This window comes from Micromys minutus, assembly GCF_963924665.1.
Source record: "Micromys minutus genome assembly, chromosome: 6".
Classification (NCBI taxonomy): domain Eukaryota; kingdom Metazoa; phylum Chordata; class Mammalia; order Rodentia; family Muridae; genus Micromys; species Micromys minutus.
The window spans coordinates 15,915,279-15,931,025 of NC_137975.1; the positions used below are offsets into that span (position 1 = coordinate 15,915,279).

The window sequence follows — 15,747 nt, forward strand, 5'->3', positions numbered from 1 at the left end:
ACAGAACCAATATCTGTTATTAGAGCTTTGTGGGATTTAGGATGATGAATACCACTTGGATAGTCCAATTTGAATGCTCAGCAGTTTGCTTTGTCTTCTATATACGTCTTTTGATAGCAGTTAAAGAAATACCTGGTCACATACAGTAAAAAGGAAGAGAAAAGTTAAACCTTTAATGGACATCACCTGTTACTCATGTGCTTACTTCCACAGCAGTGGAGTGGATCACCGGTGTTTAGTGTAATATAGAATATACTACTAAGAAGAATAATCTTATCATAGAACTGCCCAGAACTATGGATAAGAAACTTTTGAGAAGAAAGAATATAAACCTATGAATATACTCCATGAGAATATTTATATCAAATACAAAATCATAATAACTAAGCAGTGAAATTTATACAGTGATCTCCAATGCAAGTGGTTACCATGAAGGTCAGCAAAGCTTTGCTTTCTTAATCCAGATGATGGACATGTATACTTTACAGAATCCCTTAGGCTATAGTTAAAAAACAAACAACAAATAAAAGTTCTTTGATATGCCTTACATACCTGTAAATATTGATGCATGGATAATCTAAATATATACATTCATTCCCTTCTAAATTCAAAGTATAAGTTATTCTATAATATGTAATTCTAATTACATTTTCATCTGCTTAATTTAGTGTATGTGTTTGCACATGTGTGTATGTATGGGCATCCAAAAGCATCAAAAATTGTGTGTAGAGGTAAGATGACAATACATATGCTCTTACTATTCAATATGTGGATCCATAGAACTGAACTCAAAATATCAGACTTGGTGGTAGATGCCTTTGCCCACTTAGCAATTTCCAGCTCCATACCTAGGAGAGAATATAACAAGTCCCTCATCCTTCATTTTGTACCTCATGACCTATTGTTATCTGCTGTGACAAAACAGCATGTGATTTACTTTGTCATAAAGCCTCATGGACTTTGGAGAACCCCTGGCCTCTTAACCCACTCTATCAGCTTAAAGGTCAGACTGAGCTGCTTTATCTAAATAACCTATATGTTGTTTTTTCCATATAGAAACTGGTTTTGAGGACTTTCCAGGGTCTATATTTTGGCTCCTGGCTCCTGTCTGTGTCAGTAATTAATCAGTCTTGGAGTGTGTATTGATCAATAATCGACACTTGACTGAGATTGGTTTTTGACTATGTTGCTATTTCCTGGAGCCTAACAATATGCAAATCTAATTTGGCAAAATGTGCAGCAATTTTGAAGGATAAAATATGTCAGAGCAGAGATAATCTAAATACAACAAGACATGGGTAAAATCAGGAACATGGAAAATTGAAACACAAAAGGAAATAACAAAGAATTGGGAAATATTTGCTTGGCATGCACTTTTGAAACCTCAAAGCCTACTCCCAATGAAACACTTTCTCTAACAAGGACACATCTCTTAATCTGGCTCATCATTTCATATAATTCAACTCCATGATGATTAAGTAATCAAATATATGAGCCTATTGGGGAATTCTTATTTAAACATCCACAGATATATTCAGTGTTACCATTTGAAACAAACCATTGGACATTTCCCCAAGACAGATAAGTGTTCAATACAAAGAGAAATAAGATATTCATGAACTACCAAATCTTTAAAAAATATCAAGTAATGATAAAAGTATATTCATATAGATTTACACTAAAATGCTTTTAATAATCTGTACATGTATATGATTTTTTAATAAAATTGTAAGGAAAAAATATTTATGAACTGATAACTCAGTGTTTATAGTATGTGATCTGTTTTTTCCTATTTTTAACCTGTCTCATTCACAAATCTTTAAATTCTACAAGATTAGCATAAAAATTAATATGTAAACAAGTGCAAAAATTGTACTCATCCACTCCTGAGAACTAACATTAGCCAAAAGTGCAAATTTATATAATTTGCATAGTTGATGAAATAAATCGAACCTGATTTTTTATTAATTTTAAGTGATAGAAAGAACCTTTCAAATGCATCTTTTCACTAACTAGATGTTTTTATTTTTAGTTAATGATAGATTCATATGTAGTTATACAAGGTGCTTGGATGGCAAAGACATTTTTTCTTCTGCTAGTTTTTCTACTGTGTAATAATGGGTGAGATGACTCTGTGGGTCGAGGTGCTTGACACCTGGGATTGAGCTCCAGCCCTGGGACAAATGAGGTACAAAGAGAGAGCTGATTCCTGCAATTTGCCCTCTGACCTGCAGACACATCCTATGGCACATAATATTCCACACACAAACATATATAAGTGAATAAATGAGTAAAACATAAAATTCAAGTCATTCTAAACAATAACCAACACAGAATTTAAATACTCTTGTGAAAGAATCCAGGGTACTGACAGAGAGTCAGGAACCAGAACATTTTTCTCTCCTCCAAGAGCACAGAAATAACAAAAAAAAAAAAAAAAAAAAAAAAAAAAAAAAAATTGAAGAGAGATTTGTTCACACATTTCTCATTATGCCTGAAAAGATTCTTTCTGCCTTTTTATCTTTCAACTTTCTTATTTCCAGAATGTTTTATAAATGGAACCATATATTCATAAGATTTGGGGGTTGTCTTTTAAAACTCATGTGTAACTCTGGAGAGTCTCCCATGGTCTTGAATATATCAAGCCCCTTTCCTTTATTTTTCTGAGTTATATGCATGGTTCTATAACCATTTAACTGTTTACCAATGAATGAATATTGGGTTATTTAAGTTGATAAGCAAGATGTCATCATGTATCCATGGCTCGATTCGAACTCTCTACGTTGCCAAGAATGTTGAACTCTGTATCCTCTTCCTCTACATCCTGAGTACTGGGAATACAGGCATGCAAAACCATACTTTATTTATGTGGTAACTGCTGATTAAATACCAGGTTTTATATATGCTAGCAGAAGGATCTATCAACAAACTGAACTGTATTCAAGTCTCCCAGGTAATAATTAAAAATAAAAGTAGAGAATTTTAAGGCATTCTTGGGCTACATAGTGAGACCGGTGTCAAAAATTCATAAGTAGGGACTGGAGAGGTAGTTCAGTGTTTAAGAGCACTGACTGTTCTTCCACAGGTCCTGAGTTCAATTCCCAGCTAACACTTGTTCACCTGGTGGCTCACAACAATCTGTAATGGGATCCAATACCCTGTTCCATTGTGTGTGATAACAGCTACATTATACACACACACACACACACACAGACACACACACACACACACACACATACACACATTTTTTTAAAAAATAATAAGATAAACAAATAAACAAGTAGGCAAATAAATAACAAGTTCTGCTGTAAGTATGTACTTAATAGCTCTATATGAACCTAAGTTTCGTGTCACTGGAAAAATTACCATGGTGGGCACCTTCTGGTTTGGGTGGTAGCAGAAATTTAATTATTATACAACACCATCGAGACACAAGCTTACATAGATAAGCTTTATTCTCTTACATAATCATAGAAACAATACTGAGCTGATATAACAATATTGAAAAGATTTTTTTTTCTTGTGTTTGCTTCATTTGGAGCTAACACTATATGATTGTATTTTCTTTTGTTTTAATTGATCCACTTTTATAGGTATGTGGTGACTCATGTTAGTCAGGGTTCTAAGTAGGTTCTATTAATGCTAAAGGTTTTGAAGTGATCAGTCACACAAGCTAACATACCAGTGTTCATTCAGTCAGCAAGTCAGCAAGCTGTTTCTGTACAAAAAGGCACTTGCCAAGAAGCCTGAATTCAGTATTTAGACCTACATAGTAGAAGAAGTAAAGAAACTTCCAAAGACTGACTACCACACAGGTACCATCACAAACACACACACACACACACACACACACACACACACACACACACACACACACACACTCCACATTTCCAAACATAGTCAAAAATAATATTTTGTTATTTTTTATATAGCTGGCCAAATTTTAATTCTTTTAGATAGCATTATTTTGTAACATGGTAGTGTATTTTAATATGTTTTAACATATTCACATTAAAAAACCCCACATTTTTCTCACTTTAACAAGTACCCTAGAAAAATCTGCAAATGAAAGGAACACAAAGAAAGCACCAGTCAGCCAAAAACACAAAGAGACTTAACAGGGAGATAAGCCCATAATAATAATGGCATCATCTTTCTCAGAATAATTTATTTTCAGTATAAATATAAACTTTAAAGATACATATCAGATGTACACTCCAGAAGGCTACTGCTTTAAACAGCAAGTCTTCTGAACTGTGAAATGTCATGTGTCCAAAGGCTTTTGATGCGTTATATGAGGCTTCCTGCCTTAACTCCATAAATTTTTATTGTCTGTCCTAAAGCTCATAAAACTTCCTTGAGTAATCTCCCATCATTTATTCACTGTAGAAACTAATGTGCCGAATTGCCTGTTAACACTTTGCTTCTTAACTCTGCAAATTATATCTATGTACAAAATATTCCTTACCTTATGTATGTTCTAATTGTACTCTACAGCTGGAGTAGAATAAAGAGCAGTGACTGAGAAAAGATTATGGTTGTTTAATGTTAACTTAGGTTGTTGTTCTACTTTCAGATATATGTAGATGACATCAAATGCCATCAACAGTACTGGGTAGCCAGCTCAGTGCGTAAAAGCACTGGCCATGAAAACCTGAAGACCCGACTTTAAATTCTCACAATGCCAGCAAAAATCAGACACATAATGCAAAGTCTGTGACTCCATTGCTTCTAAAGGGCAATAGGGACAGAAGACAGGAGAATCTATTGAAGCTCGCAGACAATATGCCTGGTATATAGAAAAGAGAAAATGCAAAAAATCTTGTCTCAAAGAAAATGGAAGTGGAGGAGTAACACACAGGTTATTGCTGAACTCTATAGATTATACCTGGCATGAATATACCTTCATTTACACAAAAATATACAATGGTGTTCATTCAAATTTTCACACATACACATACACACACACATACACACACATATACACACATACACACAAGACAGATATTTTTAAATTATCAGAAACTGGCAAAATAGTTCAGTTTGTGAAGACCCCGCTTGCCTCATTGTACTAGTAGATAATTTAGATTCCATACAAATATTAGTAAAACGTTAACAACAACAACAAATTCTGGCTTGGCAAAATGGCTTAGTGAATAAAGACACTTGCCACTAAGACTCTTGCACTTAGTTCTTTACTTTAGTCTCAGGTGCAGATGGTGGGGAGAAAGAATCCACTCCCTAAGTGGTTCTCTGAACTTCACTCATATTATGTAACACATCAATGTCTACACACACACACACACACACACACACACACACACACACACACACAATATGCATTGAAAACTTTAAACATAATACCAAAGCATATATTGCCCATACTTTGCAACAGTTTTCTCTTTGTTTATACAATGCAGAGCAGAAAATGTCTAGTAGGAATGTCTCTTGACCTATGTATACCTCCAAATTCCAATGGATGCTAATGGACTTATCCTGAAAACAAGCATGCCTCTGTCACATTTGCCGAAACCTCAGGTATTTGTCAGCCTCACCTTAGAGATTGTTACAGTTACTTGCTAGTTAACTATCTTGACATCAACCACGCCTTTACCAATGCCACACTCAACAAGCTTGAGCATTTCTAAGTTTAAATGTAAGCTGCTGTTTCAGCGTCCACAGAGAAAGAATCCAGTGGAAGAACAAGAGTTCCTTTACCTGCTTGACGTCATATGCCAGGAGAACATACTTTAAGTCTGGGGACAGTGAGTGTCTGGATGCTTTAAAAGTAACCTAGAAGAACCAAAAGAAAAAAATGATTATTTTACAGAGATGAATAAACAGAAAAAGTGACTTGAATATGGATGTCAATTATGGGAGAGTTCTTAATTTGTCAACATAATCTTCTGAAGCGTATACTTTCATTCTTTGGAAAAATAATATTGTAAATTCTGTGATAATTTCATACAATGTAATCTGGAATAATATACTTCTCCAAACAAGTTTTTTCATAATTGCTATTCTGTCTTTCCATCTTTCCTACTCAACGTTTAGATCTTTTATTTATTTATTTATTTATTTATTTATTTATTTATTTATTTTGGTTTTCCCATTAGTCTAGTTTGTAGTATAGCCCAACTAGTTTTCTGGTTATACCTGTTTGTCACGTGGTTGACACAGCAGTAATTTCATAATTAATGAAAGTTTTTTTCTTTTTCTCCCAGAAACTATCAGATACTAATAGCACCTCAGCTAGTGGAAGAGTAAACACCTTCCTCCCTTGATGCTGTGAGTTTTGTCTGGCTTGAGTTAGTGTTGGTCTTGTGTATACTGCCATGATCACTGTGAGTATGAATGCACCAATTAATAAAATTTTCAAACACATATCCAAAAGTTCATTAAAAACATAGAAAATAGCCATTTTACATGCTAATACTTAAAAACCAACATTTTTTATGATAAAAATTGGGGCTAAAATGATGCTCATTTGGTACAGTTCTTGACTTGAATACAGGAATCCTCGGATTCTATCCCTGTGAATGCAAAAATGGGCACTGGAGGAAGAGAGGCTGGAGAATCTCAAGTTCAAGTTCATTTTCAACTGTTTAGCACACAGTCAACACAATGTTCTAAAATGTATACTTTCATTCTTTTGGAAATTAACTTTGTTAATTCTTGAGAAATTCTTTCAGTGTAATATAACCACAGTCTGGCCTATATGAGACTCTATCTCAAACAAAAAACAACAACAACAAAATGTTGAGCCAGCTGTGATGGCTTACACCCGTAAGTCTAAACCTATTGAGGTAGACGCTGAAGAACCCCTTTTCAAATTCACTGCCAATCTGGGCGACCAGTGATGTCTAGCTTGGACCAGTGATGTCCAGCTTAGACCAGTGATGTCCAGCTTGGACCAGTGATGTCCTGCTTGGACCAGTGATGTCCAGCTTGGGCTGCACAGACACACGCAGTCCTCTCCTCTTCTTACTCATAGGCACACCCTCTCACTGTGTGTTGCTTGCTATATACATGTATTTATTAGGCATATATTTTATTTGAAACATACATGCATATATACAAACACAGACTCTGTGTTGCCCTCTCTATATGTTTTTGTGAGATATGTAATTATTTTGACACACACATGCATATGTGTCAAATATATATGTACACATATGCATTTATATTTGTAAAGTCTTATTAGAATTCTGAAATATACACAATGCTTTTATAGCTGTATATTGTGTTACTGAAAATAAAAGATGTATTATTAATATTTTCTTTGTTCCCATTTTTTGTTTTTTGTTTTTTTGTTTTTTTGCTTTGTTTTGTTTTGTTGCCGGTTTACCCCCTTGAGCATTTGTATTTAAAGATTCATCATAAGCAAACTTTCTTTAAAGGGAATTCCCAGGTTAAATCAGATACAATACAAATATGTAACTAATTAAATTTGATACCAAACAATTACTGTAACTACAGTGTTCCTGATGGACTGTGAGCTTGCCAGTTAACAATTGAACAGACCTTGCAACAGAGGTAATTGAAAATGCCTGATGATGGTTGGATACATTGAAGGTTGAGAAATAGTGTGACATAAAATATAGCTATTTGTTGCATTCCTATCAAAGAGGAAGAGAGGAAAATTGTTGACTTGACCAGAGCAAAAGTAAATAGTCTGAGTACTTTAAGCAAACTAGGTTGTTTGCATGGTCTTTGCAAGATACATGCCTATGTTAATTACTTTGTACATCTTAGTCCAAGATAATGTCCACATAAAGCTCCCTAAGAAAAATAGAAGGAAGGACAGCTAGGTTTCTCTTTTTCTCTTTCTGTCTTTTTCTACTTCATTTCTCCTCTTCCAGTGGTACCTTGAGATATGGGAAAAGGAGGGGTGCATTCAATCTGTGGACTTTAAGGCTCAATCATCCCAATTGTAATATTTTCATTGACACAAACAAGGTCATGAGACAAATAATCCAGCAAATTCTGCAGGTTGAGGGTTGAAAGAGCCTTCTGGGTCATTATGATATCTATGAGGGTAATGACACATTCCAAATCCAAGACAGAGACTCCTGGGGTCAGGACATTTCCCTGTATGACATTTTCTTCATATCTTATCATCTGCCTCCACATTTTCATTCTTTGTAAAGAATTAGTATTCTCAGATTTGCCCTCGGCTTACCTCTGTGTCCTAGGCCCTGAAGGTTACCAAGCTCTAAGCAGAAAGGGCTGCAAGCCAGACATGAACATCTCAGACTCCTGTAGCCCAGGGATCAAATGCAACCTGGCTACTGTCACACAGCATGGGTCACAACATAAACCGAGTTTCATTCTTCTACTCTAAGAGGGAGCGGCCCCTGTCACATACCAGACATTGCATATGCCATGTTCCCTTACCTGGCTCTTAGAGCACAGATCTTATACTACATTCTCCACATTTTGCAACACCCTGCCTCCACTTTATGTAGGAAATCTTTGAAAGGAGACACCGTGCTTTGTCTGAGGTAAAGACTAAACATCTTTCAGACCACTCTGCCATGGCAAATGCTTCCAGAATTTTTCCATTTGTCTGAAGGCAATTACCCAGTACTTCCCAGCAACTCCACCTTTCTCCTCTTCTCCCTCTGACTAAAATCCAACCCCACTGAAGAATGTCCAAACTAGAAGAGATAACAGGAGATCTCCAACATGGAGTCAGGTTGGGTGTAGTCTTTGTAGACAGAATCTAATTGTGGCTGTTTTGTATCGTGGAACTCCCAAGCTGTAACATTTGGTACATGTGCTTTCAAACTTCTGTGGGATGTTGAGATATTTATGTGTTATTTTCAAGAACAAAATTACAATTGAAGGGCATACATTGACTTTATTTTCACTTCTGGAACTTTACATTCTCTATAAAAACATAATAAGAAATTCAATTGGAAGGGACAAGGCCTTGCTTTCAAAGCCTGAGAAGATCTTTAGAAAGTAGGAACCATGAATAACCATGAAAAAGTAAATCTTTCAGTTCCAGTCACCTTCTCTGTGAAGCAGAAAAAAGGAGAGACAGGACAATTAAAAAACTGACTGATTCAAATCAGGTGACTTCACATCATCCCTTGTGTGAGGACTCTAGGACTAGGAAATGTCAACAAGGATGTAATTAGGCTGGCCTGCTCAGTCTCTCCTTTGTACTGGTTTCAGGGTAGCTTTTAATTTGGAAGCTTAATTTTGATTTTTCTTTTTATCCAATTCATTGAATTTCAAGAGCCTTGCAGAAAACAGTTTCTGTTTGTTTGTTTGTTTTTGGTTTGTTGGATTGATTTGTTGTTTATTGTTGTTGCATTGTTCTTTGCTGTGGGCAGAGAACTGTTCTAGGAAATAACTTAGTTTGTTTATCCTGAGTCACATAGACAAAGAGAACAAAGGGCACCCAGTCACTGGCCAGAGTACAACCCTGAGAGTTGGCAGCTCTTTTCCTTAGTTACCCTTGTGTCCAGTCTTCATAGAAGTCCCAGTGAGCACCAGTAGAAGTCAAGTATCCCACCATTCTGTGCTTACTCATAAAAGATCCATTTTAAAGATAACAGGCAATAATAACTGCATTCCAATCAGTAGCTGCTGGTCATCAAGCAGTTCATATCACATTCACATTCTCCACCACTCAGAGATGGTCAATGATGTCCAATAATCCCTGGGGGTAAATGAATGTGACTGTGTTCCTTGTTCATCACATTCAAGTTCTTCCTCAGCCTAACTTATTATATGCTAAAAAAATCAGAGGAATTAGCCTACAAGGAACTTAGTGTCCAATCACCAAGGTCACCTGTGCTGCCTTTGTAGTCTTGGCAAGTTTATTGTTATTTAAAGAGATAATGAAATGGACGGTATACAAAGCCCCATTGCTATTTACAACCCTGCTATGAGATCAATGCCTCAACTTCTGTCCTAGGAATTAGAAAACTCTAGTATCAAAGATGGTGACTTAGTCTCAAGGTCACAGAGGGGCAAAGAGAGTCCAGGAGGTCCCTTCTCACACACCTTGAAGTATCTCACCACCCAGAGGGTGTTGTTTGCTCTTTGTGGCTTTCGTTCTTTCTTGTGAAGATTTTTGTTTCTGTCTAGTATGAATTTTTTTAAAAGGAAATCTCACATGCTTTGTCTCTTCCTCCCCGTGTGATATTCTTCACACAAATTAACTTCCTGTTTTCACAGGTGCGTCTGGGCCTGGGTAACAACATTTTAGTGTCTTTACAATTTCTACCATTATCCAGTCTGACACTTTGTTAATTATCACTGTACTCCCTCCAGCTTTTCTGCACACAAAACTGGGAAACGTTCCAAATATCTGTGCAGAGGCACAAGATGCTGAATCTAGAGCCTCACAGTGGTCACCTAGGATTCAAAGACCCTTAATGTGAACAGAACATTAGAAAGTCATTTTAGAACTAGAAACATCTCAGTGATTGAAAAAGTGCACAGTAAAAACATGAGAACCTAAGGTCATATCCCCAAACCCCTATAGAAAAGGTTAGTGCTACTGTGTGTCCTAATAATCCTAGCTTTATGAGGATATCAGGCTATGCATGAGCTCCCTGGCTGCCACGTTAACATCATGTTTAAAGTAAGACTCCATCCTGGTGGGATAAGATGGAATGCTACATTGAAGGACAATTTAGGTCCTCTAGTCTTTATGCTTACATCTGCACACATGTGCACATAGATCACATACACATACAACACGACCTGTCAGATTATTCAAAGAATGCTGGAGGTCTTATACAAATTTATGTTTCTATAAAACAGGGGTTTTCATCCTGTTAGTCCCATGCCTTCTGGGAAGTCAAAAGGCTTTTTGACAGGGGACAGATATCATTTGTTTATATTACTATTCCTTTAAAAAAGATTTATTTATTTTATTTATGAGTACACTGTAGCTGTTTTCAGACACACCAGGAGAAGGCACCAGATCTCATTAAAAATGGTTGTGAGTCACCATGTCATTGCTCGGAATTGAACTCAGGACCTTAGGAAGAGCAGTCAGTGCTCTAACCACTGAGCAATCTCTTCTGCCCCCTAAATTATTATTATTATTCTTAACCATCAGAAAATTAGAGTAATGAAGTAGCAACAGAATAATGATATGATTCAGGTCACCATAACAATGTAAGACTATATTAATGTGCGACAACATTAGAAAGTTTGAAAGCCATTGGTATAAAGCATTTGTATTATTATCTCTACAATCTGAGAGAAAAGTTACTTCTAACAGTAAGAAAAGCTGTTTGACATTGGTTGTAATTCAGAATTTTCATATAATTCTGTTGAATCTCAACTGGACAAGCCTTCCAAGCAGGGCTGGGAGATGGGGTTGTAGAGCAATGGCTGAGCTAAGAGTGACGGATGCTTTTCCAGAGCACTGCTTTCAACATCCACAAGAGCCTGTAACTATAGCTGGAAACAACACAAAGCCCTTTTCTAGACATCACAGGCCACCTCCCACCACCAGCAAACATAACTAAAGACAAGGATGACTTTAGGAATGTTTAGTTTAGGATTTTTTTTTACAGTTCTAAATTTATTTTATTTTATTATTTTAATTGGCTATTTATTTGCTTACATTTCAAATATTATCCCCTTTTCCAGTTTCTACTCTGCAAACACCCATACCATTTCCACCCCCGTTATCCACCTAAGGGTGCTCCCTTCCCTCGAACTCCTGCCTCACTTCCCTAACTTCTTCCCTGCTGAGAAAAATAAATGTAGAAATAGTGTTGTAAGTACATACTTCTTTGAAAATTTATATAGAGGCTTAAACACAACTCCTCAGGCCCCTGACACCTTTTGTTCGAATCAGGGTTTCTCACTGGCTTAGAACATAAGTAAGTAGGCAAGGCTAGCTTGCTAGCAAATTCTAGGAATCCCTCCTTGTCTCTGTATCCCATTTTACTCATGCTGGGATTATCAGCATGCCTGACCTTTCATGTAGGTTCTGGAAATCAATCCCAGGTCCTCACATTTATTAATTACGCCATCTTCCCAGAACAACAAAGAGTTTCTGTATGTGTTTAGCATTATTGTACAATTAAGCCTACCAGAGTTTTAGAGGGTCATAAAATACTTGACTTCTATATTCCTGCAAGTTCCTTTAAAGAGAGGCAAATGGATAAGCTCAAGTAAAACAAGAATGCACATGGTCTACTGGACCAATTAATAAGGTTCAGATATTTAAGGCACCTAAGGAATATGTGAAGCCTCTTAGACTTCTGGCGTCACTTGGCTTGACACAGATCATTCACCACAGGAGAAGCATCAAGGTCTCTGAAGGATCTACAAGGTAAAAAGGTATCCCACTAGGCAGATTTTCATGCCATATTGGGCAGAGTAAAATAAGCAGCAGGCACCCCTGAGGTCCACTGCAGAGCTGGCATGTGAAACCCCACAGCCTGCAGAGACAAGGTGCTTAAAATGAGGCTGTAGCTGCCAGGGTAAAACTGACTGACTAAACTCTCTCAAAAGAGCACAAGCCAGTGCTAGCTTCTCCTCATCGTACAGAAAATCTATAGTGTTGTGGTTTACAAAAAGAAGTTTTTTGTTCCAAGTAAAATTAGATGCTAACTTATAATAGCATGTTTTAAAAGTTGTAATAATACTCATTTTTGCAGAAGACTATTCTTCCTGGGTTTTGGCAGTTTGCTCATTTATGGAAAAGTAATAATGACCCTAAGGAAGGGTCTGAGGAAAGTAGCTGTGGATGAGGTTTTAAGAATAAAAGCCTAAACCTATTACTCACTTGAAGAGAACAGATTAAAGATCTGTAATCTATTATTTTCCACTTGAGTGAAATCTGGTTTTAGGTTATAAGGAAACCTCCAGAAACATGCAAGTAGAATTAAAGACTTCAAGAGCAGATGGAAATAAGGACTTGGAGAGCCACTTCATATTAAAGATACATTATCAACACCTTCAATATGGCAGAGATTATCAGGAATAGCAAAACCAAAGTCAAGGAGGGAGCAAGATCTGATTTGTATATAGAAATTTGTTTGGCAAACTCAAAAAACAAAACAAAAAATACATAACAATATCATTAGATACTGAGAAAGAATTTGACAATATTCAATGCTGCTTCATGCTAAAAGTCTTGGAAAGATCAGGAATTCAAGGCCCATAAATAAACATAATAAAAGCAATATACAGCAAACCAGAAGCCAAAATAAAACTAAATGGGGAGCAACTTGAACCAATCCCACTAAAATCAGGGACTAGACAAAAATGTCAACGCTCCCACTACCTATTCAGTATAGAACTGGAAGTCTTAGCCAGAACAATTAGAAAACAAAAGGAAATCAACGGGATATAAATTGGAAATTTAGAAGACAAATATCACTATTTACAAATAATATGATAGTATAATTAAGTGACCCCAAACATTTTAACAGAGAACTTCTACAGCTGATAAAAAATACTTCAGCAAAGTGGCTGGATATAAAATTAACTCAAACAAATCAGCATGCTTCCTCTACTCAAGGACAAAAAGGCTGAGAAAGAAACTAGAGAACAGACACCCTTCACAATAGTCACAAAGAATATAAAATACCTTGGTTTGTCTCTAACCAAGCAAGTGAAAGATCTTTAAGACACTAACTTTAAGTCTCTGAAGAAAGAAAGTGAAGATCTTAAAAGATGGAAAGATCTCGCATGCTCATGAATTGGCATGATTAATACAGTAAAAATGGCCATCTTGCCAAAAAACAATCTACAGATTCAATGCCGTCCCCACCAAAATTACAGCTCAATTCTTCTCAGAGTTAGAAAGAGCAGTTTTTAAATTCATTTGGAATAATAAAATCTAGGATAGGGAAAACTATACTTAACAATAAGAGAAGATCTGGGGGGAATCATCATTCCTAACCTCAAGCTGTATTACAGATCAATCTGGATAAAAACTACATCATAATGGAGATAGGCAGAGAAAGGCAGGTAGAAACTGGAACAGAACTGAATACCTAGAAATGAACTCACACACTTATGGTGACTTGATCTTTGACAAAAGAGCTAAAGATATTCAATGGAAAAGAGGACAGACTCTTCAACAAAAAGTGTTGGTTCAACTGGCAGTCAGCATGTGGAAGAATATAAATTGATCTATTCTTTTCTCCTTGTACAAAGCTCAAGTCCAAGTTGATTAAAGATCTCCACATAAGACAAGGTACACTGAAATTAATAGAAGAGAAAAATGGGAAAGAGATTAGAAAACATAGGCACAGGGGAAAATTTCCTTTACAGTCCCACAATGGCTTATGCTCTAAGATCAATAATTGATAAATGGGACTTCAGGAGATTGCTAAGCTTCTATAAGGCTAAGGACACTCTCAAGAAGACAAAATGGCAGCCAACAGATTGGGAAAAAATCTTTACCAATCATGCATCTGAGAGAGGTCTAATATCCAATATATGCAAAGAACATAAGAAGTTAAACCCCAGAGAATAAAATAACCCTATTAAAAATGTGGAACAGAGATAAAGAAGAATTCTTAAGTGAAGAATACTAAATGGCCGAGAAGTACCTAAAGAAATGCTCAATATTCAGTCATTAGGGAAATGCAAATAAAAACAACCCTGAGATGCCACCTCACACCAGTCAGAATGACTAAGAACAAAGACTCAGATGACAGCAGATGCTGGGGAGGATGCAGAGAAAGTGGAACACTCCTCCACTCTTGGTGGGGTTGTAAGCTGGTACAACCACTCTGACAATCAGTCTGGTGGTTCATCAGAAAATTGGACATAGTACTACCAGAAGAACCAGTTATTCCACTTCTGGGCATATACCCCAAATATGCTCCAACATACAACAAGGACACATGCTCCACCATGCTCATAGCAGCATTATTTATAATAGCCAGAAGCTGGAAAGAACCCAGATGTCCTTCAGTAGATGAATGGATACAAAAATTGTGGTACATTTATACAATGGAATACTACTCAGCTATTAGAAACAATGACTTTATGAATTTCCTAGTCAAATGGATGGAACAAGAGATTATCATTTTGAGTGATTCACAAAAGAACCCACATGGTATGCACTCACTGATAAGTGGATACTAGCCCCAAATATCTCAGAATACTCAAGAAACCTTATGAGGCCTGAATGTGGATGGCTCAGTCTTTCATAGAAAGGAGAACAAAAGCCTTACAGGAGGAAATATAAGAACAAGAATAGGACAGAGCATAAGAAAGGATCATTCAGAGACTGCCATACCTGGGGATCCATCCACTCCACATATAGTCACCAAACCCAAGCACTATTGCTGATTTCAAGAATTACCTTCTTGTAGGAGCTTAATATGGGTGCCTCCTCAGAGACTCTGCCAGAGCCATACAAATACAGATGAGGATGCTTGCAGCTAACATCAGATTGAACTCGGGAACTCCAATGAGGGAGCTAGAGAAAGGACTGAAGGAACTGAAACGGTTTGTAACCCCATCAGAAGAACAACAATATCAACAGATCAAATCTCCCAGAGCTCCCAGGGACTTAAATACCAACCAATATGTACACATAGAGCGACCCATGGCTCTAGTTGCATATTTGGCAGATAACCGTATTGTGTTTCATTAATGAGAGAAGTGGCCTTTGATCCAGTGAAGACTCATTTTTTTCCAGTGTAGAGCTTCTTCATGGAAGCAAAGTGAGGAGCAGGGGGGATAAGAATGGGTGAAAGGGATAACATTTGAAATGTAAATACAGAGAATATTCAATAA

The 15,747-nt window shown here is 36.6% G+C and overlaps 1 protein-coding gene across 5 annotated transcripts in view; it reads right to left on the minus strand.

Moving 5' to 3' along the window:
- The window catches only part of DPP10 (dipeptidyl peptidase like 10), a gene marked incomplete at both ends in the record, with an annotated part of 1,446,555 nt that overhangs the window by 310,344 nt on the left and 1,120,464 nt on the right, over positions 1 to 15,747 (minus strand). For all 5 annotated transcript variants that reach the window (XM_080918333.1, XM_080918332.1, XM_080918331.1 and 2 more), the window contains one exon: positions 5,719 to 5,793. In XM_080918333.1, coding sequence (XP_080774459.1) covers positions 5,719 to 5,793 — 75 coding nt within the window. The remainder of the gene's footprint in view (positions 1 to 5,718; positions 5,794 to 15,747) is intronic.